The sequence below is a fragment of the Acanthopagrus latus genome, chromosome 11 (genome assembly GCF_904848185.1).
Source record: "Acanthopagrus latus isolate v.2019 chromosome 11, fAcaLat1.1, whole genome shotgun sequence".
Lineage (NCBI taxonomy): Eukaryota > Metazoa > Chordata > Actinopteri > Spariformes > Sparidae > Acanthopagrus > Acanthopagrus latus.
The window spans coordinates 8,980,444-9,005,633 of record NC_051049.1 but is presented as its reverse complement, the minus strand read 5'-3'; the positions used below and the strand labels follow the sequence as shown (position 1 = coordinate 9,005,633).

The window sequence follows — 25,190 nt, the reverse complement described above, 5'->3', positions numbered from 1 at the left end:
ATCTGACTTGTCTGGCAGAAACAGCACAGGTGAGACCAATAACATTAACGATTGGCTCCATTCTATTAAGTGACTGAGTGACTCATGTAAGTGAGTGAGCATACATAATACAACAGCATTCGAACTGGCTCACTTAAATGGAATGCAGCCAGCATTAATGTTATAAATCCCACTTGTGCTTTTCCTGATTTGGCAAGTCAACATTTAAAATATGTTTGTGTGTGTGTGTGTGTGTGTGTGTGTGTGTGTGTGTGTGTGTGTGTGTGTGTGTGTGTGTGTGTGTGTGAGGGACCCAGGACTTAATATGAGCTACAAGATGTATGTACCATTTTCCTGCACATGTAGTGTTTTTGTAGAAATGCCTTCAGAGAATGAAAGAACACACTTCAGAGTGTCGGTTAACGGACCATTTTTATTTACAAATTATTGACAGTGTTAATAATATGTTGACCGCAAGACATATAATTGTGATGATTATGGTGAGGGTTAGGGGCTAAGAAATGTATCGTATCATTAAGGATATTAAATGTAACATTTCCCACATTTAAATATCACAACACTACGCCGCCATAACTTCTGGGAAACATATGTCAGGTAGCGAGCAGGGAATTCAACAAATGTGACTAAACATAACATGAATAAAACTTGAATACAGTACCTCGTCCATGAACTGTTCTGCCTGAGTCATGCTGGTAGGATTTTCTACAGTAATGGTGGCAGTTTGACAGCAAAGACAGCAACTCCCATGATTCCATGCTTCTTGCGTCTTGTATTTTGATTTGACTGAGAGACCCCGAGTGGAAGAGATTACATACCGAGTGTTTAAGGTCCTCACAAGTATAGAAGTCAAAAATCAAGGAGGAGGTGAATGGTCATTTCTACCTTTATTTTAGATTGACAGTAATGATAAATGATTAATGATTAATTGTTTAACTGCTGCACCCTTTGAAACTGGAGCAAATGTAACTAGCAGCAGAGTGCTTCTACTCTGAGATCATGACACAGTGATTCACTGAACACATCTGTTACATAAAAATCCACTGTAATGTATTTCAGTATACCTTTACATGTTTTTAACATACTTTACCAACTGTATTATTTACTCACTGATTGATTACTGACAACTGATCTTTATTACGATGACTACAGAGACCTCTTTGTGTCCATAACATGCAGTGGATGTGCACGCAGTCAACCCCCAGCTGGGCAAGTTCAAGCTCCAACTAGTTTTCCCCTTCAGGTCGTGTGAGGCCTCCAGCGTTACGTAACACTTCCCAGTTTGTGCATTATCCCCCCGTCCTCCTCCACTCCTCACCCAGATAACGTCAGAGGCACCACCATCCCCTCTGCAGGAACACACAGTGATTTTACAGAGGGTTTTTTTTTTTTTGAAAGACCCTCATCATGATCTTTCAAGCAATTTTTGAGTGTATGGACTTTACCAGTTGGCTGTTGCTCGGTTTTGTGGTGCTACTTTTGACGGATGTGGTCAGAAACTGGAGGCCACACAACTTTCCACCTGGACCTCTGGCCGTGCCTTTTCTGGGAAATGTCTTCACCGGAGTTGACTTCAAATCTCTGGAGAGGGTGAGGTGAACCGTAACACTTTATTTTCCAAGCGTAGAGTCGAAAAGAGTAGAGGGGATTTCTAATATCTAATGGGTGATTTGGCATACGAGAAAACACCAAATACAAAACCAAACCAAAAAGGCATGTTGACCAGCAGGACTTTTATATGTGTTTTCAACAAAACATGAAACGGTTTCTCAGCCTCAGCCATGCCAAATAATCAGCAATGACCGCATTCTGTTGCTGATTAATTAAGAGTGTCAAGAAATTTCATGAAAGGATACCTCAAACACGTCAAACTGAAGTCACATGGTGGAACTAACGGTATGATGAGCATCATCAGCAGAGTGAGACAAGCTTTTGGCAGCAGTGGTTGAAATGGGAAGTCACTTCATATGGAATTCATGCTTTAAATGAAGACAAAATCCATTTCGTAATCTGTTTTTAAATGCAGCTTGCTAAGGAGTACGGTCCAGTGTTCAGCCTGAGGAGGGGCAGCCAGAGGATGGTGTTTATCTCAGGATACAAGATGGTCAAAGAGGCTCTTGTTAACCAGCTGGACAGCTTCATGGATCGACCGATCGTCCCTCTCTTTCACGTCATCTTCAAGGGCCTCGGTGAGTGTGTGAGACCTTGAACGCATCATGGCACAAATGTCTCTCACAGTATAAAGCTTGTTCTGTATAATCACATGGTATTTTCAAATCACATGCAGCAATGTTTGCATTGTAGATAATCTGAAATCACATTCCCACAGGCATAGCTCTGAGCAATGGTTACCTGTGGAAGAAGCAGAGGAAGTTCGCCAACACGCACCTGCGTTACTTTGGAGAGGGTCAGAGGTCAATGGAGAAATGTATTGAAGTGGAAAGCAACTTCCTCTGTGAAGCTTTCAAAGAGGAACAAGGCGTGTAAATTATAGACACCCATCTGTTTGTCATCACATCACAAATGCGCAGAATGTTTGTGTCGGGTAAAGTCACAATATAATCCTAATATGATTTATCTCTGTTTTAATTTATTTCACACAGGGAGGCCGTTCAATCCCCAATACATTTTAACGAATGCGGTGTCCAACATCATCTCGTCGGTGGTCTTCGGACATCGATTTGAATACAGTGATAAAACCTTCCGCAAGATTCTGGAGTTGGACAACGAGGCCATTGTGCTCGCTGGCTCCGCTCAGACTCAGGTAATTACTCATCTACCTCGGCTATCACGTTGATATCACAAAACATACTTAAGACTATTACTGATCTGACAGTGTGTCCCATCCATAGCTGTACGATGCCTTCCCTGGCTTGCTGCACTACCTGCCAGGACCTCACCAGACCGTCCATGCCAACTACCGTGAGATCATAGCTTTCCTGAAAGCGGAAGTGGAGAGGCACCAAGAGGAGAGGAACCCCGATGACCCCCGTGATTATATCGATGTGTACCTGGGAGAGATGGAAAAGGTGAGATATTTCCAGGACTCTAGTGAATCTCCCTGGGATCTTGGGAAAGGACAGTTTAACAGTTTGAAGCTTCAAACCAATACAAATGAGATATTATTAATATAATAAGTAAGACATACCTGAACAATATTCAATGTGTTTCAAACTATTTTGATATTTTTGGGGAAATGTATGTTATTGTAACATGGCTATATGGAAATAAGTAGTGTTTTGAAACACTAAATCAAAAGCATGAAGACTGCCTGAGTACATCTTTATAAATTGTATCATAAATGTTGTATTTTAGTTTATTTTCATGAAAATACAGTTACAGTTGTAGTCAAAGAGCAGGAGAAGACATTCAGTTCCAGTGTGATTCATGGAATCTTGGTTGTAACGGTGATATTGCTTTACTAGGCAAGAATGAAACTGTTATTTTTCCGTGATTGCATTTTTATTTTTAACTGGAATAGTAATCGAAAATTGTTTGTTTCCAACTAATCTTTGTTCCTTAGCTTCTTACACTCCATATGGGACTAGAAATAACCATATAAGCTTATGATTAAAAACTACTCCTGTCTCATCTTGGATATATTATTTTGGACGTTTTTTCCTATAGGACATGTTATTTTCCGTCTCTGGATCCACTACTTAGTTTTGGAGAGGAAATACAAAATCGAAATTTAAATATTTACATTATATTAATGAGATAATGATGCAAACTCCGAAATATGTATCTGTTCCATAACTGAATAAACAAACCGTTCTCATAGGAAAATAAGGTCCCCAGAACACTGGTTGAAGCTAGAAAGGTGGCGGGGTCCGCCAAATACACAATAAACTGTATGAAATTGTGTTGTCTTTTAAGGTCTGTTGGTTTATTCAGTCATGAAAACAAAGACAGTTTGTTTATTTGGCTTGTTTAGGCATACAAAAAAATGTCTTCCCTAAAATTACATAGTGCACCTTTAAAGCATCAATGCCTTAAAAATAAGATTGTCTCTTTGCTGATGCTAGAAAAAGGAGGATCCCCAGGCTGGCTTCAACATTGAAACCCTTCTGATTTGCACCCTGGACCTGATTGAGGCTGGTACAGAATCAGCTGCCAACACTTTACGCTGGGGCATCGTATTCATGTTGAACTACCCAGAGATACAGCGTCAGTATCAAGTCAAGCACAGCATAGAAGTATTTTCCTTGTGTCCGCTTAGCTGCCCGTTGTAGCTGCGACTCTGTTCCGTCTCTCAGAGAAGGTCCAGGCGGAGATCGACAGAGTGATCGGGCAGTCTCGTCCGCCCAACATGACCGACAGACCCAAGCTGCCTTACACGGACGCTGTCATCCACGAGATTCAAAGGATGGGAAATATTGTTCCCCTGGGATTCCCTAAAATGGCCAGTAAAGACACTACACTGGGAGGGTACTTCATACCAAAGGTAAAAGGCTATCACCGGACTCACCCAGTGATTAATGAGAAGCTGTAAATTATTTCTTCACAGTTCACATATCAATATCTCATTAATCATTTTCAAGGGCACTCCTATCACCACCATGCTTGCAACTGTGCTGTTTGATAAGGATGAGTGGGCGACTCCAGATGTCTTCAATCCTGAGCATTTCTTGGATTCAGAGGGCCAGTTTCGCCGAAGAGATGCCTTCTTGCCGTTTTCTGCAGGTGTTTTTCTCAACTGCTTCACTTTCAGTGATTTACAGCCTTGCGAGAAAAAATCCATTAGAGTTAGTTAAGTGTCTACTAACTTAAAGCTTATTTCTCCCTGCAGGTAAGCGCGTGTGTTTAGGGGAGCACCTGGCCAGAATGGAGCTGTTCCTTTTCTTCACATGTCTCCTCCAGCGCTTCACCCTCTCGCCTGCTCCTGGAGAGATGCCCAGCTTGGAGGGCGTGCTGGGCTTCACCTATTCCCCTCAGGCGTTCAGGGTTGTGGCTGTGCCTCGCTGATCTTCTTCACCTTTTCTCAAGCTAACCAAAGACAAAACATTGGCACCAAGCATCACTGATCTCCTGTACTCCCATGATCCTCCCACAGAGGTGTTTATTTTCCCCCTGTGCAGGCCTCACAAATTTTACACATTAGAGTGAATTTACATGTGCAGGTCTTGTGGAGTATTACTGCATTTGTGGATAAAAGCAGTATAAAGCCTTCTGTGGCTCCAGAGGAAGCTGCATGTGATCTGATAAATTGCCTCCAGTGTTGTCACTCAGTGGCCAAGTGGCACTGTGGTTAACGTAGGCGCCAGGTTTTGATGGAAGAATAATGTGTCATTGTCCGAACCGCTTATCCCTTTCCATGGGGTTGCGGGGTGTTGCTGCTGGAGCCAATCCCAGCCTTGCCTCAGGGCGAGGGCAGGGTACTCACTAGTCGACCTGCTCTACCCGCTGAGCTACAGCCGCCCCTGGAAGAATAATGTATGGAATAAAAAAGGTGGTATTCTCTAGTTATGTTGTATTGATTTAGATTTTTAAAGCGTCAATAATGACTCTAGCAGTGTTATAAAAGAACAATGCCAAGACTAGTGGATGGCTATTCAAAACTTGATGCCTACATTACCCTCAATGCCACTTGACATCACTGGAGGTGATTTATCAGATTGCATGCAGCTCCCTCTGGAGCCACAAAAGCATTTATACAATTTTTTTCACATATGCGGTTGTCCTCTCCAAGACCTGTCAACACACTTGAATGTGTTAAAATGGTGGAATTACCCTTTCAGACTGTGTGCAATAAAAATGTGTTGACATTTCCTGTAAATTCTGTTGCATCTGATGGGGAAATCTGCTTTACACGTCTATTATAAATACATGGAGAGCAGTGACTTCAAAGAAACACCTGTATGACAGTACCAGGACTTATATATCACAAAAAACAGCTCCATGACAGTTTCTGTATCTCCCACAGGTTTTTGTCTACATGATATTAATGTCATGATCGTTAATTTTAAAGATATTAATAATCTGTCTTTCCATTCAGAGTTACCTAAGATAATGAGCTAATATTAACTGTCACAAATAAAATAAAAAAAACACCTGCACACAAATCATTATCCATATATTAACCTCTATATCTAACATGAATCTAGTAAAGATATGAAAAACTATTTTTTTTTAAAAATACGTTATATTTCATACATTCATGTGCGTATGAATTGACTGGCAACACTTCAAATTTAAATATCATGGTGTCTTTATAGTTAATTAAAGTTTGGTTAATGGTTAATTCACTATTAACCAAAAACAAATTTACTAAGGAATTCTAAAGGTTTATAAACATTAGTTGCAACTTTACAATAAATTATTTTTTAAATAAATGGTCTATAAAGCATTTCAATTTGTTTGGAATAAAATAACAATTAACTAGAGTTTAATTAACTATAGCTTCACCAGCTATTAACAATGGTTATGATGAAGTGTAATCCATCGATGTTCCTTCTTTGCTTTTGCATCAAGGGCAGTTTGGGAAATTCTCTTTGTAAATCTTATTCATCCCAAGATAAAAATATATGAATACATTTAAAATTAGCCACTTTGATTTTATTACTGCTGAATGAAAACTGCATCCCATGTATTGCTTGCACATGATCATGTATGTTCACCTGATGCCTTGTCATTTTTACAGCTTTTTTACAAAGAGGCAAGACAAGAAGTACTAAATCAGACGAGACAGGATAGAATTCTCTCAGTTTTGTTTAAGAAGGAAATGCACAAACCTCTGGAAAATGTATGAAGTGTTAAACATGTACTCAGATTAATAAATGGTTTTATTTGTATTCCAGAGTTCGTATGAATTCAATTTACTTTATCAGTGTTTTATCAAAAAAGGTGAGAACATGGACATGGTGGTGGTGAGCTTCAAACTCTTCACCAATTGATTAGAAAGTATTGAAAATGTAGTAATGTTTGTCAGTGTTCCTCCTCTTTTGAAAACCTTTGAAAGACATTTATGGTTCCAGTGGCATACAGTTTAGAAAACAGGCCTTTATCATCTCTTTCTGCCCTGTGACTATAATGCAAAGGTTCGTATCTGTGTTGCCAAAATACCTTCTAACTGATTGTCATGCAGTGGAACAAATCATCAGTTAGAAGCCTTTTATTCCCACTGCACTTCATGTTCTTGACTTGTTTACACTATTAAACCAGTCAAAGTGTAAGGTCACTGAGTCACGTGTTATAACAGTGAGCTGAGGTTCTCGTTCCTCATGACTGACTGCAATGATATGACTATGTTCAGGTAGAACAAATGTATTAATGCTTTGTTGCAAACACATTTTTCTTCTTTATGTTAAGTTACGTTAAGTTATTCATACAACAGAGGACTTTGTCGAGGGAAAAGCAGGTGTGTCCGCAGCTGATTATATAAGAGCTCTGTGATGAACACCTTTGCACAGACTCTGGAGAGCGAATTAGAAGAGTGTGTCTGCTGAGTGTGCTGAAGGGGCAGAGAATCATAAAAGCCAAGGTGTTTCTCATGAGAAGGAAAATATTGCTGAAGAACTTCAATCATCCTGACGCTGCTGGTTTAACTCTCCAAGATGTGGCTGTATAACTTTCTGCTCGGTCTCGACCTCAAGGGGCTCTTCTTGTTTCTTTTTGTTTTCATCTTGATTGCGGACTTCCTCAAAAACAGGAATCCTCCAAATTTTCCACCAGGACCGCTTTCTCTGCCTATTGTGGGGAACATGTTCAGCGTGGACAGTAAACATCCACACAAGTATTTTACCAAGGTAAAGTCCAATACACAGCATGTTTCACCTGTTATGACTTTAATTATGGAATATTAAAAGACACACGACTGCTAAAGACTTACAGAAGCATTTTTTAGTATGTCTTGTGCATTTTTTTTTAATTTTAAGTATGAATTTCTTAAAAATATTTGAACACATTTAAACTTGGTTAACTGGATAAATTCAACTGAATTCAATTGCAGTCTGTTTAAGATACTTTAACTGACATTATCACAACTTAATGAATAACTTTGCCCAGAAAAAAAAAAATGGAAGCCATTTCAATGATGTTAATCAATTCAGGTAGAGAACATAAAGTAACTTGTAGTTCACACATGTTAGGAAATGTGCTTTTACAACCACAACATTAAAACCACGAACAGGTGAAGAAGATATCATTGATCTGTCATGACTTCTGTTTGTGTTGTTCCTTGTTTCTCGTTTCTGGTTTTTGGGTTTTGATTCATGTCTTTTTTTTGTCTTGTGCTCTGTGTTTTGTTTTTCCATGTCTTGTGTCTCATGTCTTGATTTTTCCATGCCCTCATGTGTCCTTTAAGTTTCTCCTATGTTCTCCCCTCTGGCTCCCTCTGTCTGTTGTCTTGTTCCCTCCTGGTCTGTTCCTCTGTGCTCCTCCCCCTCATTATCTCACCTGGCTTCCTTCCTCCTCTCTCCTCACCTGTGCCTCGTCATGTCATTAGTGTCTGTGTATTTAGTCTCTGTGTTTCCCCTCACTCTTTGCCCGGTCATTGTATTCTGTTTGCTGTATTCTGTCTTATGTTCTATGTCTGCTCCTTGCTCATGATCCTGTTTGGTAGGTTTTGGATTTATTTTGTATTTTGTTCTGTTTGATTTTGTACTTTGACATTGATTTGAACTTTTTATTTTTTTTGCTTTGCTACTTTGACTTGTTCTTAGTTGCTACTTTGTTTTTCCATCCCCGTTCTTCCGCTTTTGTTTTTTGTATTCAGCTTTAATTAAAGCTTGCCATTTGTTTATCCCCATCTTTGCCTCCCGTGTCTACTGCGTTTGGGTCCACCTTTTCCCTTTTTCCCCAACCTGACATGATCCTCTTCTTTCAAGGCATTGCTCTATTGGGAAACGGGATGACATGTACCATGGATGCTCAATCAGATTCAGATGTGGTGAACTTATAGGCCGGGTCGACATCTTGAGCTCATCAGCACATTTCTTGGCTCATTCCTGAGCAGTTGTTGGGGTGACAGGGTCCTCTGTTCTGCTGTTTTTTTGCTTGAATTAGTGGTTTTAATGTTGTGACTGATCAGTGTAAATTAATAGTTTTCACATAAAAAGTAAAGGCAGATACTGATATCTAGTGGTGCCATTGTAAACATACAGACTGCCACACTGGCAGCCCATTTGAATTAGTAGGTTTTGTTGTTTTTGACCAATTTAAGACTTCACATGATGCAGCAGTGTGTTGCAGTTTGTCACTTTTTCCTGATGTATATTCTTCTCTTTACTCTTCTACCTTGGTATTTTATTTTATGTAGTATTTTTTTTTAATTACTGTATTTGCCCTTGTATTTTGATTTGTATTTGTATTCCCCTTCTGGGGTTAAAGTTATCTGTCTGTCTGTTCCTCAGCTGGCTGACACCTTTGGGAGTGTGTTCAGCGTTCGCCTCGGCAGTGATAAGATGGTGTTTGCATGTGGGTACAAGATGGTGAAGGAAGCCATTGTGACACAAGCCGACAACTTTGCGGATCGACCACACAACGCAGTGACTGAGAGATTTTACTCAGGAACCCGAAGTATGCAAATGCATCTCTTTCTCTAGTATCATGCTGCACACAAACTAGTTCCCTTTAAGCGTTAACACTTTTTCCGCTGCATGTTTGTGTCTAGACGGTCTGTTCATGAGCAATGGTGAAAGATGGAAGAAACAGCGACGCTTCGCCTTGACTACCTTACGTAACTTTGGCTTGGGCAAAAACACCGTGGAGCAGTGCATCTGTGAGGAGATCCGACACCTGCAGGAGGAGATAGAGAAGGAGAAAGGTGGTACACAACAAAAAGAATCTCATAATCAGCTGCATCAACTCTTCACTTGTGTAAACTGTGGACTCCTTTCCTCCAGGTGAACTGTTCGGCCCAGCAGGCCTCTTCAACAACGCCGTGTCCAACATCATTTGTCAGCTGGTGATGGGGAAACGGTTTGACTACAGCGACCACAGATTCCAGGTCATGCTGAAGTATCTGGGTGAAGTTCTTCAGCTGGAGGGCTCCATATGGGGTCTGGTACGATAGTAACATCCATTTAGTTCAGTCAGTCAATTAATCGACCAGTCAATATATTTTTCCTAAACTTTCCCTCATTTACTGCTTTCTTCTGAGCAGCTGTATAATGCATTCCCTGGAGTGATGAAGCACATGCCAGGTCCTCACAACAAAATGTTCAGCCAGTTCAACACAGTCCTGGACTTCATTACTGAGGAAGTGGAGCTTCACAAGAAGGACCTGGACCGCAACAATCCCCGGGACTACATTGACTCTTTCATCATTGAATTGGAGAAAGTATGTGAACGACTGCATGGCAAACGCTTGTGTCTCTCGGCTTCCTGTCAGTTGACCAATCATTCACTGCTGTGTCCCCTCTGCTTTTTTTTAATAGCACAAAGAGTCTGACCTGGGCTTCACTGAGACCAATCTGGCTATGTGCTCTGCGGATCTGTTCTTAGCCGGGACGGAGACAACCTCCACCACTTTGCTGTGGGCTTTGATATACCTTATCAAAAACCCTGATGTCCAGGGTAGGTGGCATACCAGGCCTTATGCTAAGCTAAAGAAATAAGGCTGAACAAGTCTACAGTCATACATCTCTCAAGGCCCGGTGGTGCCTGGTGAAATGGTAATCCATCCGAAACTTTCTTCTGGATCCATCATGCCAGGATTCAAGCTATGTGCTTGTAACCAAACCACAGTGTCCAGTGACCAATCAGCGTCCTATCAGGAACCATTATCGGTTTAGACATAAATATTATAGGTGTCAAGAGGTGAGCGTAACTGCTGCAGCATCAGTTATAACAGCAACACCATTCAGATGTTGGAAGTGTAAGTAATCCCATCAATCACAAGTGAGCTGCTGAGTTCTGGAGATACTAATACTGATGAGACAAGATAAGATAGTTTCTTCAATTTTCTTGTGTTTCCAGAGAAAGTCCACGCGGAGATAGACAGAGTGATCGGACAGAACCGCCTTCCCACTATGTCAGACAGACCCAACCTGCCCTACACTGACGCTGTCATCCACGAGATCCAGAGGATCGCAAACATTGTTCCTCTCAATGGACTCAGAATGGCCACCAAGGACACGACACTGGGCGGTTACTTCATACCCAAGGTGGATTTAGTAAACCATCATTTTAAGTCTTAACAGCATTGAAAACTTAAGAGCAATGAAAGTTTTGTTGTTCCTCTTGACTTGTTTTTTTAGGGTACGTCCCTGATGCCCGTTCTGACCTCTGTGCTGTTCGACAAAGACGAATGGGAGACTCCAGACAAGTTCAACCCTGGACACTTCCTAGACGCTGAGGGAAAGTTTGTGAAGAAAGAAGCTCTCCTGCCTTTCTCTGCAGGTAAGCCACACTCACCTCAATCTAAAGCATTACCTGGACCAGAATATTGATCATGAGCTCTTTAACCTTTGTGTGTGTCTGTGTTTCTTCAGGGAAACGTGTGTGTCTCGGAGAAGGCCTCGCCAAGATGGAGCTGTTCCTGTTTTTGGTTGGTTTACTACAGAAGTTCTCCTTCTCCGTTCCTGATGGTGTAGAGCTGAGTACAGAAGGAATCAGTGGAACTACACGTGTACCACACCCCTACAAAGTTTACGCCAAGGCTCGCTGAGTCACGAAACCTCTCACCAAACCAATTTACCAGTGTTATAATAAAAGACATAATGCTCTCGGATAGAAAGCTGTACTCAATTGATTGTATTGTGACTGTAAGATGTTTCCTTTCCTTTTCTTTGTAGTTATTAATAACATGTATAAATATTTGATCAACATATGTAAATGCACAACCAAGCTGTCTTATGTTTTATGGACAGATCAGTTATGTCATGTAGAAGTCCCTACTTAAGAACTGAAACATTAGAACAATCACATCTTTGTTATTTACCAATAAATGATGATTTGTGTCACAAACCTGGGTGATACTACAAGCAAAGTTTCATGCTGTGTCGAGCCCTCTTGTTTTAAAAATAGTGGTTTTGACGCTAGTGTAAAAGTGCCCCATGCACTCCCATAGACATTTTTTTGAGTTTGAGCTGAAAATGAAAATGTGGTCAGTCTTAAAAGTGACTCTTTCATGGTAATTATGCTTTTACACGAAGGTTTGACTCATGTACATTGAGAAAAAAACGCCTTAGCTGCGTTGCAAAAAATACCTGGTAACCTTTGACATTGCTTTTATATAGCTCCTTTCCTAGATTGTCACAACAGGAAACATTAATCAGTCGGGTCCCTGTTTTCCCCAGTGCACTTTGTATTGGTGGCTTCATACTGTTCACGTTGTGAGAATAAAATCAAAGTCTAAGTCTCCTTAGCACATGTGTTATCCAGACTTTGGCCCATAGCTCTCATCTTTCAGTTTACGAAATGCTTTAAAAGAGTTGTCCTGTGGCATTTTAGCAGGTTGGTTTTCACCCGCTTCAGGTTACATTCAGGAAGAGTGTGGGGGTGGATGTTGCTTTACTTTCTATGCTTCACAGCATCTACAGCAGCTGAGAGTCAGCCATTCACAAATCTTGGTTTTTCTAATTCTTTTATTACAATACAATCACAGATTTGAGCCAGAAAAGCTTATTGGTTTCAACATCAATGACACCACAGTCACATGGGTTCTGGACTTCCTCAAATCTCGCCCCCAGTATGTGAAGCTTGGTGGTGATGTATCCAATACCATTACTGCTCTGTCACCAGTTTTATTCATCTCATGTACCTCAGACTGCAGGTTGAGTCTCGGGTCTGGCTGTTACCTACAAAGATTTTCAGATGATTCTGCTGTTGTTGGCTATATCCACCTGGCTTACCAACAGATCATAGATGGCTTTGTCAAATGGTGTGCAGAGAACCACTGGCTACAGTGAGGCTTTTTAATGAGCGTTGTTCCTGACCGTCACAGTTGATTGATGTGATGACGATATGTTGTTAATGACTTCAGCTGCAACCAAACGAAGCACTGTGGAATGTTGCTATGGTAGCCATGAAAATGTCAATAAGTACAATCATACTCCTGTTTACACCATTCATTACATTATTATGCGTATGTCTTGTAACTCGTTGTTTGTCTTGTAATGTATAGTGACACTCTAATAAAGTACGTCGTGTCATATCTTATATCCCCATGGACTGTCGTTCCCAATGAGTAATATTAAGTTTTTTCAGTAAAAACGTATTTATGAATGTTTTGTTTACGAGAGAATTTGCCCATCTGCTATTACTGGTTTGGTCAGATAACAGATGACTTGTTAGTCGAGGGAAAAGGAGGTGTGTCTGTAGCTGGTTATGTAAGAGCTCTGTAACAAGAACCTTTGTACAGACTCTGGATAAAAACTAAGAATTGTGTAGTTCAAAGTATTATAACAGCTGTGTCAAGTGAAGAGGACGACGTAGTTGAAAAGCTCAAACGTTCATTCTGCTGCTGGTTTAACTCTTCAACAATGTGGCTGTATAACTTTCTGCTCGGTCTCGACCTCAAGGGGCTCCTCCTGTTTCTTTTTGTTTTCATTCTGATAGCGGACTTCCTCAGAAACAGGAATCCTCCAAATTTTCCACCAGGACCGTTTGCTCTGCCTATTGTGGGGAACATGCTCAGTGTGGACAGTGAACATCCACACAAGTATTTCATCAAGGTAAAGTCCAATACACAGCAGGTTTCGCCTTAGAAAACTGTATTTAAATCATTTGTGCTGTGATTAGTGACATTTTTAAGTGTGGACTTTATTGAGACATTAAAATGAATTTGATTAATTTAATTGAATTTACAGTTCAGGTCAAGATCCTTCACAGACATTACTGTGCAATATCCGGATATGGGAACACTGAGAACACTTACAAACTTAATATTGAACTGAAAAATTGGGTGCTTTTTATGCTATGTGAGATAATTTAACTGCAGAGTGTTGATAAACTTGTAGTTCACAGATGTTAGTAAAAGTGCATTTAATTTACTATTTTTTTTATACAGAAACTAAATGCAGATACTGACATCTGGTGGTGAAATTGTAAACATAAATGGAAATTCTAGCCTGTAAACACACTCAACCACACATGATAGCAGGTACTTCTTGTGTGTTCCTCATCATACATTGGTAGGTCTCGTTTTTGACCAAATTCAAAGATCATATAATGCCGTAATGTGTTGCAATTCATCACTGTTTCTTGATGTATTGTCCTCAGCTGGCTGACACCTTTGGGAGTGTGTTCAGCGTTCGCCTCGGCAGTGATAAGGTAGTGTTTGCATGTGGGTACAAGATGGTGAAGGAAGCCATTGTGACACAAGCCGACAACTTTGTGGATCGACCATACAGCGCAGTTTCTGGGAGAGTCTACTCAGGATCCTCAAGTATGCAAATCCCTCTCTTTCTCTAGTGTCATGCTGCACACAAACTAGTTCCCTTTAAGCGTTAACACTTTTTCCTCTGTGTGTTTGTGTCTAGACGGTCTGTTCATGAGCAATGGTGAAAGATGGAAGAAACAGCGACGCTTCGCCTTGTCTACCTTACGTAACTTTGGCGTGGGCAAAAACACCATGGAGCAGTGCATCTGTGAGGAGATCCGATACCTGCAGGAGGAGATAGAGAAGGAGAAAGGTGGTACACAATAAAAAGAATCTCATAATCAGCTGCATCAACTCTTCACTTGTGTAAACTGTGGACTCCTTTCCTCCAGGTGAACCGTTCGGCCCAGCAGGCCTCTTCAACAACGCCGTGTCCAACATCATTTGTCAGCTGGTGTTCAGGAAACGGTTTGACTACAGTGACCACAGATTCCAGGTCATGCTGAAGTATATGTCTGAAGCTATTATGCTGGAGGGCACGATATGGGGCATGGTAAGACAGTGATGTTCATTTAGTCCAATCATTATCAGAGGCAGCAGCCAACTGAGAGGCTCATACTTTATCCAAAAAGGTGAGAGGCGATGTGAGTGAACGTTTCTCTCGTTTAACACTTTTTCCCGAGCAGCTGTATGAGGCATTCCCTAGAGTGATGAAGCACTTGCCAGGTCCTCACAACAAAATTTTCAGTAACTACAATGCAATTCTGGACTTTATGATGGAGGAGATAGAGAGTCACAAGAAGGACCTGGACCACAACGATCCCCGGGACTACATGGACTCTTTCATCATTGAAATGGACAAAGTATGTGAGCGACATCATCGCACACATCTCACTGCATCTGTCAGCTTTCTGTCAAAAGTTATCTTATGACACTTTCCAATTAAAGAGGGACTCGATCATCCTTCGTAATTAATTAGAAGGTATGGTCAGTTGACCAATCATTCACTACTGTGTCCTCTCTGTTCTTTAAATAGCACAAAGAATCTGAACTGGGATTCAGTGAGGCCAATCTGGGGATGTGCTCCATGGATCTGTTCTTGGCCGGAACAGAAACAACCTCCACCACATTGCTGTGGGCTTTGGTTTACCTGATTAAACACCCTGATGTCCAGGGTAGGTATGCTAGGATCCTATGCTAAGCTCATGGCAATCCATCCAATACTTGTTGAGATATTTCAGCCTGGACCAAAGTCGGGGACCTCCCCCACTTCAGTTCAATCAGTAAGCATTTTCTTGACTTAACGGTTCTCTCATCTCAAAGTCCAAGATTTTTTCAAACAGGTTTTTTGGTTAAATGCCTGAAATAAGGTCTGAGGTTACCCCAGGTCATATTTAACTATTTATTCTGCGACATAGAATACATCATTAATGCCCCACAATTGAATTATAAAGGGCTTACGTGTCTAAAAAACAGCAGTTGCTAAAAAGTGGCTGTGTGCGTGTGTGTGTGTTTTTGTGTGTGTGTGTGTGTGTGTGTGTGTGTGTGTGTGTGTCAGTACAGTTAAACAGTCCTGTGCTTAGCCATGCTGTGTGCCATCTAGGCCCACTTCAATACTAGTCATTGTAGTAAAGGTGCTGGTGGTTCCTTAGCTGATGAGCCAAGCAGGAAAACATTGTAATCCCAATACTGAACAGTGCTGTCTGATGAAAGAAGGTGGATGGAGGAAACTCACTAGTTTCCTTTGCAGTGGGAGCAGCTCAGAGCTAACTTGTTTTGTGTTCCTCAAAGTTTGGAGTTGACAGTCTTTGCACCTAGGTGTGAAGACTGGAGAATTCTTGGGAACTGAGTTCAGTTCAGAGTCCATTTTCTTACTTAATGCCTGGATACCAAAAAACAATACTCAAATTCCTGTGCCTTCAACTTTCTTGTGTTTCCAGAGAGAGTCCACGCGGAGATAGACAGAGTGATCGGACAGAACCGCCTTCCCACTATGTCAGACAGACCCAACCTGCCCTACACCGACGCTGTCATCCACGAGATCCAGAGGGTCGGAAACATTGTTCCTCTCAATGGACTCAGAATGGCCGCCAAGGACACGACACTGGGCGGTTACTTCATACCCAAGGTGGATTTATTAGACTGACTGTCATTATAAGTCTTAACAGGATTGAAAACATATGCGCAATTAAAACGTTTCATTGTTCTTGTTTTTTTAGGGTACGTCCCTGATGCCCGTTCTGACCTCTGTGCTGTTCGACAAAGACGAATGGGAGACTCCAGACAAGTTCAACCCTGGACACTTCCTAGACGCTGAGGGAAAGTTTGTGAAGAAAGAAGCTCTCCTGCCTTTCTCTGCAGGTAAGCCACACTCACCTCAATCTAAAGCATTACCTGGACCAGAATGTTGATCCTGAGCTCTTCAACCTTTGTGCGTGCCTGTGTTTCTTCAGGGAAACGTGTGTGTCTCGGAGAAGGCCTCGCCAAGATGGAGCTGTTCCTGTTTTTGGTTGGTTTACTACAGAAGTTCTCCTTCTCCGTTCCTGATGACGTAGAGCTGAGTACAGAAGGAATCGAGGGGGCGACACTCGTACCACACCCCTACAAAGTTTACGCCAAGGCTCGCTGAACTATGCAACCTCTTACTGAACCATTTTACATCCAACCAATGTGTAACACACGACACTGTCTCTGTCTGTACATTTAATTCTGTGTGATACATTTAGTTTTACAAATACAAAATATTATTTTAAAGCATTTCTGTTTGTCGGAGTAGTAAATAATGGCAACGTGTATAAAAATCTCAAGTCATGTCACATCGCGGTGAGGGATGTCCTGTCTTGGGGTTTTGTCTTGTGAATTTCATGTTTTATTTTCAAAGTAACTCTCCTCTCGTTTCAGGTCACTTGTCCTTCCTCTTGTGTCCCTGGTCCGATGTCATCCCTAATCCTTGATTGTTCTCACCTGTGTCCCCTCCCCCATGTGTATAAAGTCTTTGTCTTCCTCTGTCTGCGTCGCCAAAGTATGTCGTCGTCCTGTCGTCTACTGAAGCCCTGTTCCACAGTCTTGCATTTCTGATGACGCTAAGTATTGCCAAGTTTTATTTTCTGAATTTGACCTCTTGAGAAGAGTGATTTTGATTTAATAATATTTCTGGTTAGGATTTTGATTTTCAGTTTATCGTTTTTTTCATAGCCTTTTTTTTTGTGCCTTGTGGAGCGCTTTTTGTTCTACCTTTTGAATATAGTGAGAGTAGTTAAGTTTCATAGCCTGAGTGCTTTCCTCTTCGGAGTGTTTTTTTGTTTAATTAATTTTCTTATTCAAGAATTTGTCATAGAGTAGGTTTTCCTCCTTCGGGAGCGTTTTCTGTTTCTTTTGTGTGTCATGTCTTGTTTGTCTATATTTTTTTGTCATTCTGTCTGAAGAGTTGCAAATCAGATAATAAAACCTGACATTACTTCTGCCATTTCTGCATCTGAGTCCTCTCTTTTGTCCACGTCTGACAAGTCATTTGTAAAAGACACAACATAATATACATTCATGGCTAACTGGAATAAACAAATAATTTGTTATTACTGTTTTTACTCTTACATAATTTTAACAATACAGTGGCCCTAATCTTCTCCAGCACTGCTGTGACTAAGAAGACCCACTTCACATTAACACTTTAAGCCTGTAAAGTATTTAAAAATATCAGTAATGACAGTGGATGGCAATGGATGCTGTACAAGCTACATAACATAACACATGGTTTGCACCAAATTAACCAGGATTTTCTACAAACAAATTGGATTGTATGTCAACGGATTACCTTCTGTAAGATGCTACAAAACTTTACACATGGTTAAAAAAAAGAACTGCCATCAAGGTGACAATCATCACCCTTTTGCAACAAATCTGTGTATTTTTGATGATCCTTTTGCTGCTTAAAGGTGAAAAATAGTACAAAGCGGACAGAAATGAGCCTTGATTGGAAGTGAGCTACGTAAAGAGTTGTCTGACAGTCGGGCTGACATCTCTGAGAACATTTTAGACAAAGATTTAGCATCTTCTGGTGTTCTTAGCTGAAATGTTTTTTGCTCAGAGTACGTTTTTAGTGTTTTCTCACTGTGTTTGGTTAATGGAGGGCTGTCTCCACTCTCACACATGCATCATTATATCTACATAAGCTGTGAGTCAGCAGAGTGACAGCCCATCTCTTAACTACAAATTGACGATGGGGCATCTGATCCTCACCAGTCTCTGTCTGTACATTTAATTCTGTGTGATACATTTAGTTTTACAAATACAAAATATTATTTTAAAGCATTTCTGTTTGTCGGAGTAGTAAATAATGGCAACGTGTATAAAAATCTCAAGTCATGTCACATCGCGGTGATGGATGTCCTGTCTTGGGGTTTTGTCTTGTGAATTTCATGTTTTATTTTCAAAGTAACTCTCCTCTCGTTTCAGGTCACTTGCCCTTCCTCTTGTGTCCCTGGTCCGATGTCATCCCTAATCCTTGATTGTTCTCACCTGTGTCCCCTCCCCCATGTGTATAAAGTCTTTGTCTTCCTCTGTCTGCGTCGCCAAAGTATGTCGTCGTCCTGTCGTCTACTGAAGCCCTGTTCCACAGTCTTGCATTTCTGATCACGCTAAGTATTGCCAAGTTTTATTTTCTGAATTTGACCTCTTGAGAAGAGTGATTTTGATTTAATAATATTTCTGGTTAGGATTTTGATTTTCAGTTTATCGTTTTTTTCATAGCCTTTTTTTTGTGCCTTGTGGAGCGCTTTTTGTTCTACCTTTTGAATATAGTGAGAGTAGTTAAGTTTCATAGCCTGAGTGCTTTCCTCTTCGGAGTGTTTTTTTGTTTAATTAATTTTCTTATTCAAGAATTTGTCATAGAGTAGGTTTTCCTCCTTCGGGAGCGTTTTCTGTTTCTTTTGTGTGTCATGTCTTGTTTGTCTATATTTTTTTGTCATTCTGTCTGAAGAGTTGCAAATCAGATAATAAAACCTGACATTACTTCTGCCATTTCTGCATCTGAGTCCTCTCTTTTGTCCACGTCTGACAAGTCATTTGTAAAAGACACAACATAATATACATTCATGGCTAACTGGAATAAACAAATAATTTGTTATTACTGTTTTTACTCTTACATAATTTTAACAATACAGTGGCCCTAATCTTCTCCAGCATTGCTGTGACTAAGAAGACCCACTTCACATTAACACTTTAAGACTGTAAAGTATTTAAAAATATCAGTAATGACAGTGGATGGCAATGGATGCTGTACAAGCTACATAACATAACACATGGTTTGCACCAAATTAACCAGGATTTTCTACAAACAAATTGGATTGTATGTCAACGGATTACCTTCTGTAAGATGCTACAAAACTTTACACATGGTTAAAAAAAAGAACTGCCTTCAAGGTGACAATCATCACCCTTTTGCAACAAATCTGTGTATTTTTGATGATCCTTTTGCTGCTTAAAGGTGAAAAATAGTACAAAGCGGACAGAAATGAGCCTTGATTGGAAGTGAGCTACGTAAAGAGCTGTCTGACAGTCGGGCTGACATCTCTGAGAACATTTTAGACAAAGATTTAGCATCTTCTGGTGTTCTTAGCTGAAATGTTTTTTGCTCAGAGTACGTTTTTAGTGTTTTCTCACTGTGTTTGGTTAATGGAGGGCTGTCTCCACTCTCACACATGCATCATTATATCTACATAAGCTGTGAGTCAGCAGAGTGACAGCCCATCTCTTAACTACAAATTGACGATGGAGCATCTGATCCTCACCAGTCTCTCGCTCGTCTCCTCTGCTTCACAATGTGGCCGTGTGATTTGTTTCTGTGGCTCAATCTGAGGGGACTGCTGCTCTTTATTTCCGCCGTTCTCCTCGTAGCGTGTTTTGTTAACAGAAAGGATCCACCTAACTTTCCACCAGGACCACCGGCTCTCCCTCTTTTGGGAAACATCTTCAACATTGAATCAAAACAGCCTCACATTTACCTGACCAAGGCAAGATGACACTATTATGATTTCATATTTCATGCTGTAGTATTTTTGTGGCTCTGAAAATTCAGTGAAAGTGTGAATACTGTGTTTTGGTACGCAGTAGAGACATGTCCTCTGCTTCAACAGAATATGAAATGTTTATGGTAGAAACAATGCTGGAAACCTGCTCCGGTGTCACAGAAGATGATTGTTCTGAAAAATGCATCTTATCAGAGTCACATGTCAGACAACAGGACACTTATTCTCTGCTCCTCCATCCACAGCTTGCTGATGTTTATGGGAATGTGTTCTGCATTCGTCTGGGGAGACACAAGACGGTGTTTGTGTCTGGGTGGAGGATGGTGAAGGAGGCCTTAGTGACGCAGGCCGACAACTTTGTGGACCGACCCTACAGCCCGATGGTGACCAGGATTTATTCAGGGAACTCAGGTAAATCACAGAAACAGATATCAGTATTAAAGGCGCAATATGTAAGAATTGGCCACCTGTCGAATGAACAAATAGGGGAAGCATCCCACCAGAGCAACTGCTGACTGTAACCGCTATCAGCTTGTTAGCTCAGTTAGCCCTGCAGCTAGCAGTACTATGAGCAGACTGTTGGACTTTACACTGCTAGCAGATTAGCTTAGGTCAGCAAATCAGCAGCCTCTCAGTGAACTCAACTTCAGAGTGGTGGACAATTTTATGACAGGGATTTCAGTACAGAGGTGATTTACAGCAGCCCAGACCAGGACTCTGACACCTGACGATGAAGACCGAGTGGGTTCAGGCAGGGAGGGAGGGGAGGGCAGCAAGTTGGGCAGCAACCATAGTTACATAATCTGACTATCACCTCCTGAGTTACAAAGTGGTTTTACAAGACAAGACGTGCTGAGGCTATCTGCTGACTTCACTAGATATCTTTGCTACACGATACACAGAAGTCTGTTGATGATTTTAGTTGAAGAAGCTACAATAAAAAGAAAAAAAAAATGTTGTTGATCCTGGCGGCCCCTGTGGACAAAAGCGGTATGAGCACCGCTGCTTCATGCCTCAGTATATTGATCTGGCTTGCGTGTCCATTTGTTTTGGAGGCAAGTGAAATAAAGAAGCAACACACTTCTGACACTATTTTCGTCTTCTTTAGGACAAGCTGTTTTTAAGATGCATTGCAATGAAGTAGTGCATCTAATTGTGGCTATTTTTAAACATTAGTAACTGTGATATGATGATGGTGAAACTCTGAACTCATCCTCAACACTCGACCATAAAAAGTTTCAATTCTATGACTTATCAAACAGAGGACAGGCATTAAGGATAACTATAAAAAATGTATACAAAAATAGCCAGTCTTCTAGCTGATGGTCTTGCTTGTTTGCATAATATATATGATAGTAATAAAAGTTATAAACTCCTTATAGTTTTTAATTTCTTGAACCAAAATTCTTAAATAAACGACCTTTAAAGTATTCCACCCGCTTTCTGATTCCTGCCGGAGTAATGTTGTGTGGTTTATGTCACAGCGGGTCTTTTCTTCAGTAATGGGAACGTGTGGAGGAGACAGCGGCGTTTTGCCATGGCCACGTTACGTACGTTTGGTCTGGCCAGGAGCTCCATGGAGCAGAGCATCTGTGAAGAGAGTCACCATCTGCAGGAGGCGATGGAGAGGGAGAAAGGTTGGCAACGACAACAAAAGAGAAAAGAGAAACACGATGTAAGGGGATAGCAAGCGAAAATCCACACAGTGACATTTCTTCTGTTCAGGTGAGCCGTTTGACCCCGTGCCCCTGTTAAACAACGCTGTGGCCAACATCATCTGCCAGATTGTGTTCGGGAGACGGTTTGACTACAGTGACCACAAGTTCCAGAGCATGCTGAAGAATCTGACCGAGATGGCCTATCTGGAAGGCTCCATATGGGCTCTAGTAAGATGCTCTAACACTAGGAGAATGGAGAAAATGCAAATTTGTCATTCCGACAGTTGAATGTTCTCTATCAGAAAACATTGTGAGATCTTTACACACCTGAATAATCCACTGCTTCCTCTCCAAACAGCTGTATGACGCGTTCCCAGCACTGATGAAATGCCTGCCGGGGCCTCATAACGGCATCTTTAGCAACTCAAAATGTTTGGAGGCATCCATCAGGGGAGAGATAGAGAGGCACAAGTTAGACCTGGACCCCAGCAACCCTCGAGACTACATCGACACCTTCCTGATAGAGGAGAAAGTACTGTGCTCACAGAAAGCCAATCTACAAATAAGAGCTGCAAAGTTACTCTTTCACTGACTGGCTGCATGTTTGTCCCTCCTCCTCTGTGTGACAGCTCAACAGAAACAGTCAATTGGGTTTCCACGATGCCAACCTGGTTCTGTGTTGTCTGGATCTCTTCCTGGCTGGTAGTGAAACCACCTCGAAGACCCTGCAGTGGGGCCTCATCTACCTCATCAAGAACCCTCATATCCAGGGTGGGTATTTAGATAAGACTCCCACAGCAGCGGCAGCATCAGGAAATAGATTAAAATACATATTGACATACGTGTTAATGCTGATCAATATATCTCTGATTTCACCTCCTAGAAAAAGTCCAGGCAGAGATAGATAGAGTGATTGGACAGACCCGCCAGCCAACTATGGCTGACAAACCCAACCTGCCCTACACCGACGCTGTCATCCACGAGATCCAGAGGGTCGGAAACATTGTTCCTCTGAACGGACTCAGAACAGCCGCCAGGGACACGATGCTGGGCGGTTACTTCATACCCAAGGTGCATCTCCTTTCAGCACTAGGAAGTGTTTTACGAGTTCATTATGTTTTTATTAGAAAGTTATAAATAGAAATGTTTAATTTTGTACATTTTGTGATGTCGGAAATGGTATGGTGTGCATTACTGATTTATTTATGCTTCATTTAAGCAGAAAGGTCCAACTGGGTCCTGGTCAAGATTGCAACATTATTAGTTTTAACATGTTAAATCAAATTAAATATATAAAAGCAACACAAGGGAAATAAAAGAAGGGACGTGCACAGCCTGCACATATCATTGCTGGTATGATGGGATAGGTGGCTGGAGATATTTTCACTCATTTGGATGTTTTCTTCACACCAAAGCTATTTGTTGTGTGCAGGGGCAAAGTGTTTGTTATCACTGGTAGTTGAAGATTAAACTGACCACTTAAAATTCCACTGAAATACATTTTGAACACTTTCGGCATGACGGTAATATCTGCCATTTCCTGTGACGATGATCTGTCCGGCCTTCAGTGCTTGGTGTTATTGTTATTAAAACAAAAGAATTTCTCAAGCCCAAAATTCAGATAACTAACTAACTAGACAGATAACTTTCAAATAATTCATAATTGTATCAAGCTCAAGATATATGCATGTATCACAACTTGAGGCTTCTTCTATCCCTGTAGCTCTTCTTATCCCATAGTATACAAATATTAATAAGACTTCTGTCTGTCTTTGTGTGCAGGGAACCTCTGTGATGCCCAACCTGACATCTGTGCTGTTTGACAGAAATGAATGGGAAGCTCCCGACACCTTTAACCCTGAACACTTCCTGGATGCTGAAGGGAGGTTTGTGAGGAGGGAAGCATTTTTACCTTTCTCTGCAGGTAAATTTCACATATTTACCTGATGACTTTGAGTGCGATTAACCACTTTGATTAAATCCACAAGGAATAAAATACTTATGCTGCAGAACTTTTGCATCTGTGTTGGTAAAAATGAGTATAAACGCAAATAGTTTTCAGTTCACACACTTTCGTTCTTCCCGTTTGTCCAGGAAAGCGTGCGTGTCTGGGTGAAGGCCTGGCGAGGATGGAGCTGTTCCTGTTTTTCGTCAGCTTGTTTCAGAAATGTCATTTTTCCACTCTGGATGGGGTTGAGCTGAGTACAGAAGGAATCACTGGAGCCACACGCACACCGCTCCCCTTTAAGGTCTATGCCGAAGCCCACTGAAGCCTGCAAAAGTCCCTACTACAGATTACATGCCACAGCAAAGCTGAGAAATATTAAACATCCATAAGCAGACAACACATGCTGCAACTTTTGCTAGTTTTCCTGTCAGTACCATCATGTTTTTAAAGGTCCGATAGTGTAGAATGTGAGGTGTCCTTGTCTTCTTTTATTACAAAGCAGGTTTAGGTGCAATAGAAATACAGTGTAAGTACTGAAATGCTCAATCCAGGGAGAAACACACATAGCCTGTAGAAACTGTGATTTCAAACAAACCGTCTGCACTTTAGTAAGGTTGTCACAACTACAGTCACTGCCCCCAAGCACGACGAAGGCTGAAAAAACACCCGGCAGAGCTTAAGTGGAAAACAAGGTGGGCGGTGCCTGCTGAGGCCTGTGAGAGCCGACCAGTCAGAGCAGACTGGGCTTTTCAGGAAGAGGGGCCTAACAGGGACAGGAAACAAAATGAAGGCGTCAGACAGAAGGGGAAATGTGTTTTTTGAACTTTAAAGCATGTAAAGATTTTCGCGTAGACACCTAAAATAAAAGTATGATCTGTAAAATGGGCATGGGCAGTATCGGACCTTTCAGCAGGAGGCCTACAGTAGATCAGCAATCAACAATATGTCCTGTTTACAATGAGCGTGAATTACTGGAGCTGATGATGGCTCCAGTGATGATATCACCTTCATACGGCATAGACTGAAGGGGAACGATAGCATGCTCTTTGTTTTGTCACATCATTTCATAAAGTGTGACTACTTCATTTTACCAACACTGACTCTTAAGTAACCAGCAAGCAGAAAACATCCCATCGAACATGTCTATCATTTCCCAGTTGGACTATAACAATGACAGGGTTCAGATTTAATTCTGCTTTTTCTGTCTTTTGTTACCTACACTATTTCTGGTTAAATCTATGCTGTTGGTCTTGATCTAGAAAAAGCTGGTCAACACATGTGAAGGCGCTGATGACATGTGA

The 25,190-nt window shown here is 41.2% G+C and overlaps 3 protein-coding genes across 4 annotated transcripts; all 3 read left to right on the top strand.

Moving 5' to 3' along the window:
* The first annotated feature begins 1,340 nt into the window (after positions 1-1,340).
* LOC119028695 lies at positions 1,341-11,605 on the top strand. The gene is made up of 18 exons (XM_037114943.1): positions 1,341-1,587; positions 2,024-2,186; positions 2,327-2,476; positions 2,601-2,761; positions 2,850-3,026; positions 4,023-4,164; positions 4,254-4,441; positions 4,539-4,680; positions 4,787-4,950; positions 7,545-7,742; positions 9,348-9,513; positions 9,608-9,760; positions 9,840-10,000; positions 10,100-10,276; positions 10,374-10,512; positions 10,915-11,102; positions 11,196-11,337; positions 11,430-11,605. The coding sequence occupies exons 1-18, from the start codon at positions 1,405-1,407 to the stop codon at positions 11,603-11,605; spliced, it is 2,970 nt and encodes a 989-aa protein (XP_036970838.1). The 5' UTR covers positions 1,341-1,404.
* A 1,702-nt stretch (positions 11,606-13,307) lies between these two features.
* LOC119028089 (cytochrome P450 2J6-like) lies at positions 13,308-17,665 on the top strand. 2 transcript variants are annotated; one of them, XM_037113596.1, is made up of 9 exons: positions 13,308-13,613; positions 14,161-14,326; positions 14,421-14,573; positions 14,653-14,813; positions 14,947-15,123; positions 15,297-15,435; positions 16,201-16,388; positions 16,480-16,621; positions 16,714-17,665. In XM_037113596.1, the coding sequence occupies exons 1-9, from the start codon at positions 13,422-13,424 to the stop codon at positions 16,887-16,889; spliced, it is 1,494 nt and encodes a 497-aa protein (XP_036969491.1). In that variant the 5' UTR covers positions 13,308-13,421; the 3' UTR covers positions 16,890-17,665. The 2 variants fall into 2 exon arrangements, with proteins under 2 accessions (XP_036969491.1, XP_036969492.1); XM_037113597.1 differs by lacking the exon at positions 13,308-13,613 and adding an exon at positions 13,640-14,072.
* A 2,908-nt stretch (positions 17,666-20,573) lies between these two features.
* LOC119028175 (cytochrome P450 2J2-like) lies at positions 20,574-25,122 on the top strand. The gene is made up of 8 exons (XM_037113806.1): positions 20,574-20,694; positions 21,768-21,920; positions 22,009-22,169; positions 22,300-22,473; positions 22,571-22,712; positions 22,825-23,012; positions 23,724-23,865; positions 24,036-25,122. Exons 1-8 carry the CDS (start codon positions 20,604-20,606, stop codon positions 24,209-24,211), a joined length of 1,227 nt encoding a protein of 408 aa, XP_036969701.1. The 5' UTR covers positions 20,574-20,603; the 3' UTR covers positions 24,212-25,122.
* The last annotated feature ends 68 nt before the right edge of the window (positions 25,123-25,190 follow it).

Coding starts and splice junctions, on each gene's coding strand:
- LOC119028695 (XM_037114943.1), top strand. CDS start 1,405: ATGATCTTTCAAGCAATTTTTGAGTGTATGGACTTTACCAGTTGGCTG. Junction 2,762..2,849: donor CTGGCTCCGCTCAGACTCAG/GTAATTACTCAT, acceptor TCCCATCCATAG/CTGTACGATGCCTTCCCTGG. Junction 11,103..11,195: donor GCGGTTACTTCATACCCAAG/GTGGATTTAGTA, acceptor TTGTTTTTTTAG/GGTACGTCCCTGATGCCCGT.
- LOC119028089 (XM_037113596.1), top strand. CDS start 13,422: ATGTGGCTGTATAACTTTCTGCTCGGTCTCGACCTCAAGGGGCTCCTC. Junction 14,814..14,946: donor AGGGCACGATATGGGGCATG/GTAAGACAGTGA, acceptor TTTCCCGAGCAG/CTGTATGAGGCATTCCCTAG. Junction 15,436..16,200: donor TAAACACCCTGATGTCCAGG/GTAGGTATGCTA, acceptor TTGTGTTTCCAG/AGAGAGTCCACGCGGAGATA.
- LOC119028175 (XM_037113806.1), top strand. CDS start 20,604: ATGGTGAAGGAGGCCTTAGTGACGCAGGCCGACAACTTTGTGGACCGA. Junction 22,170..22,299: donor AAGGCTCCATATGGGCTCTA/GTAAGATGCTCT, acceptor CTCTCCAAACAG/CTGTATGACGCGTTCCCAGC. Junction 22,474..22,570: donor CCTTCCTGATAGAGGAGAAA/GTACTGTGCTCA, acceptor TCTGTGTGACAG/CTCAACAGAAACAGTCAATT.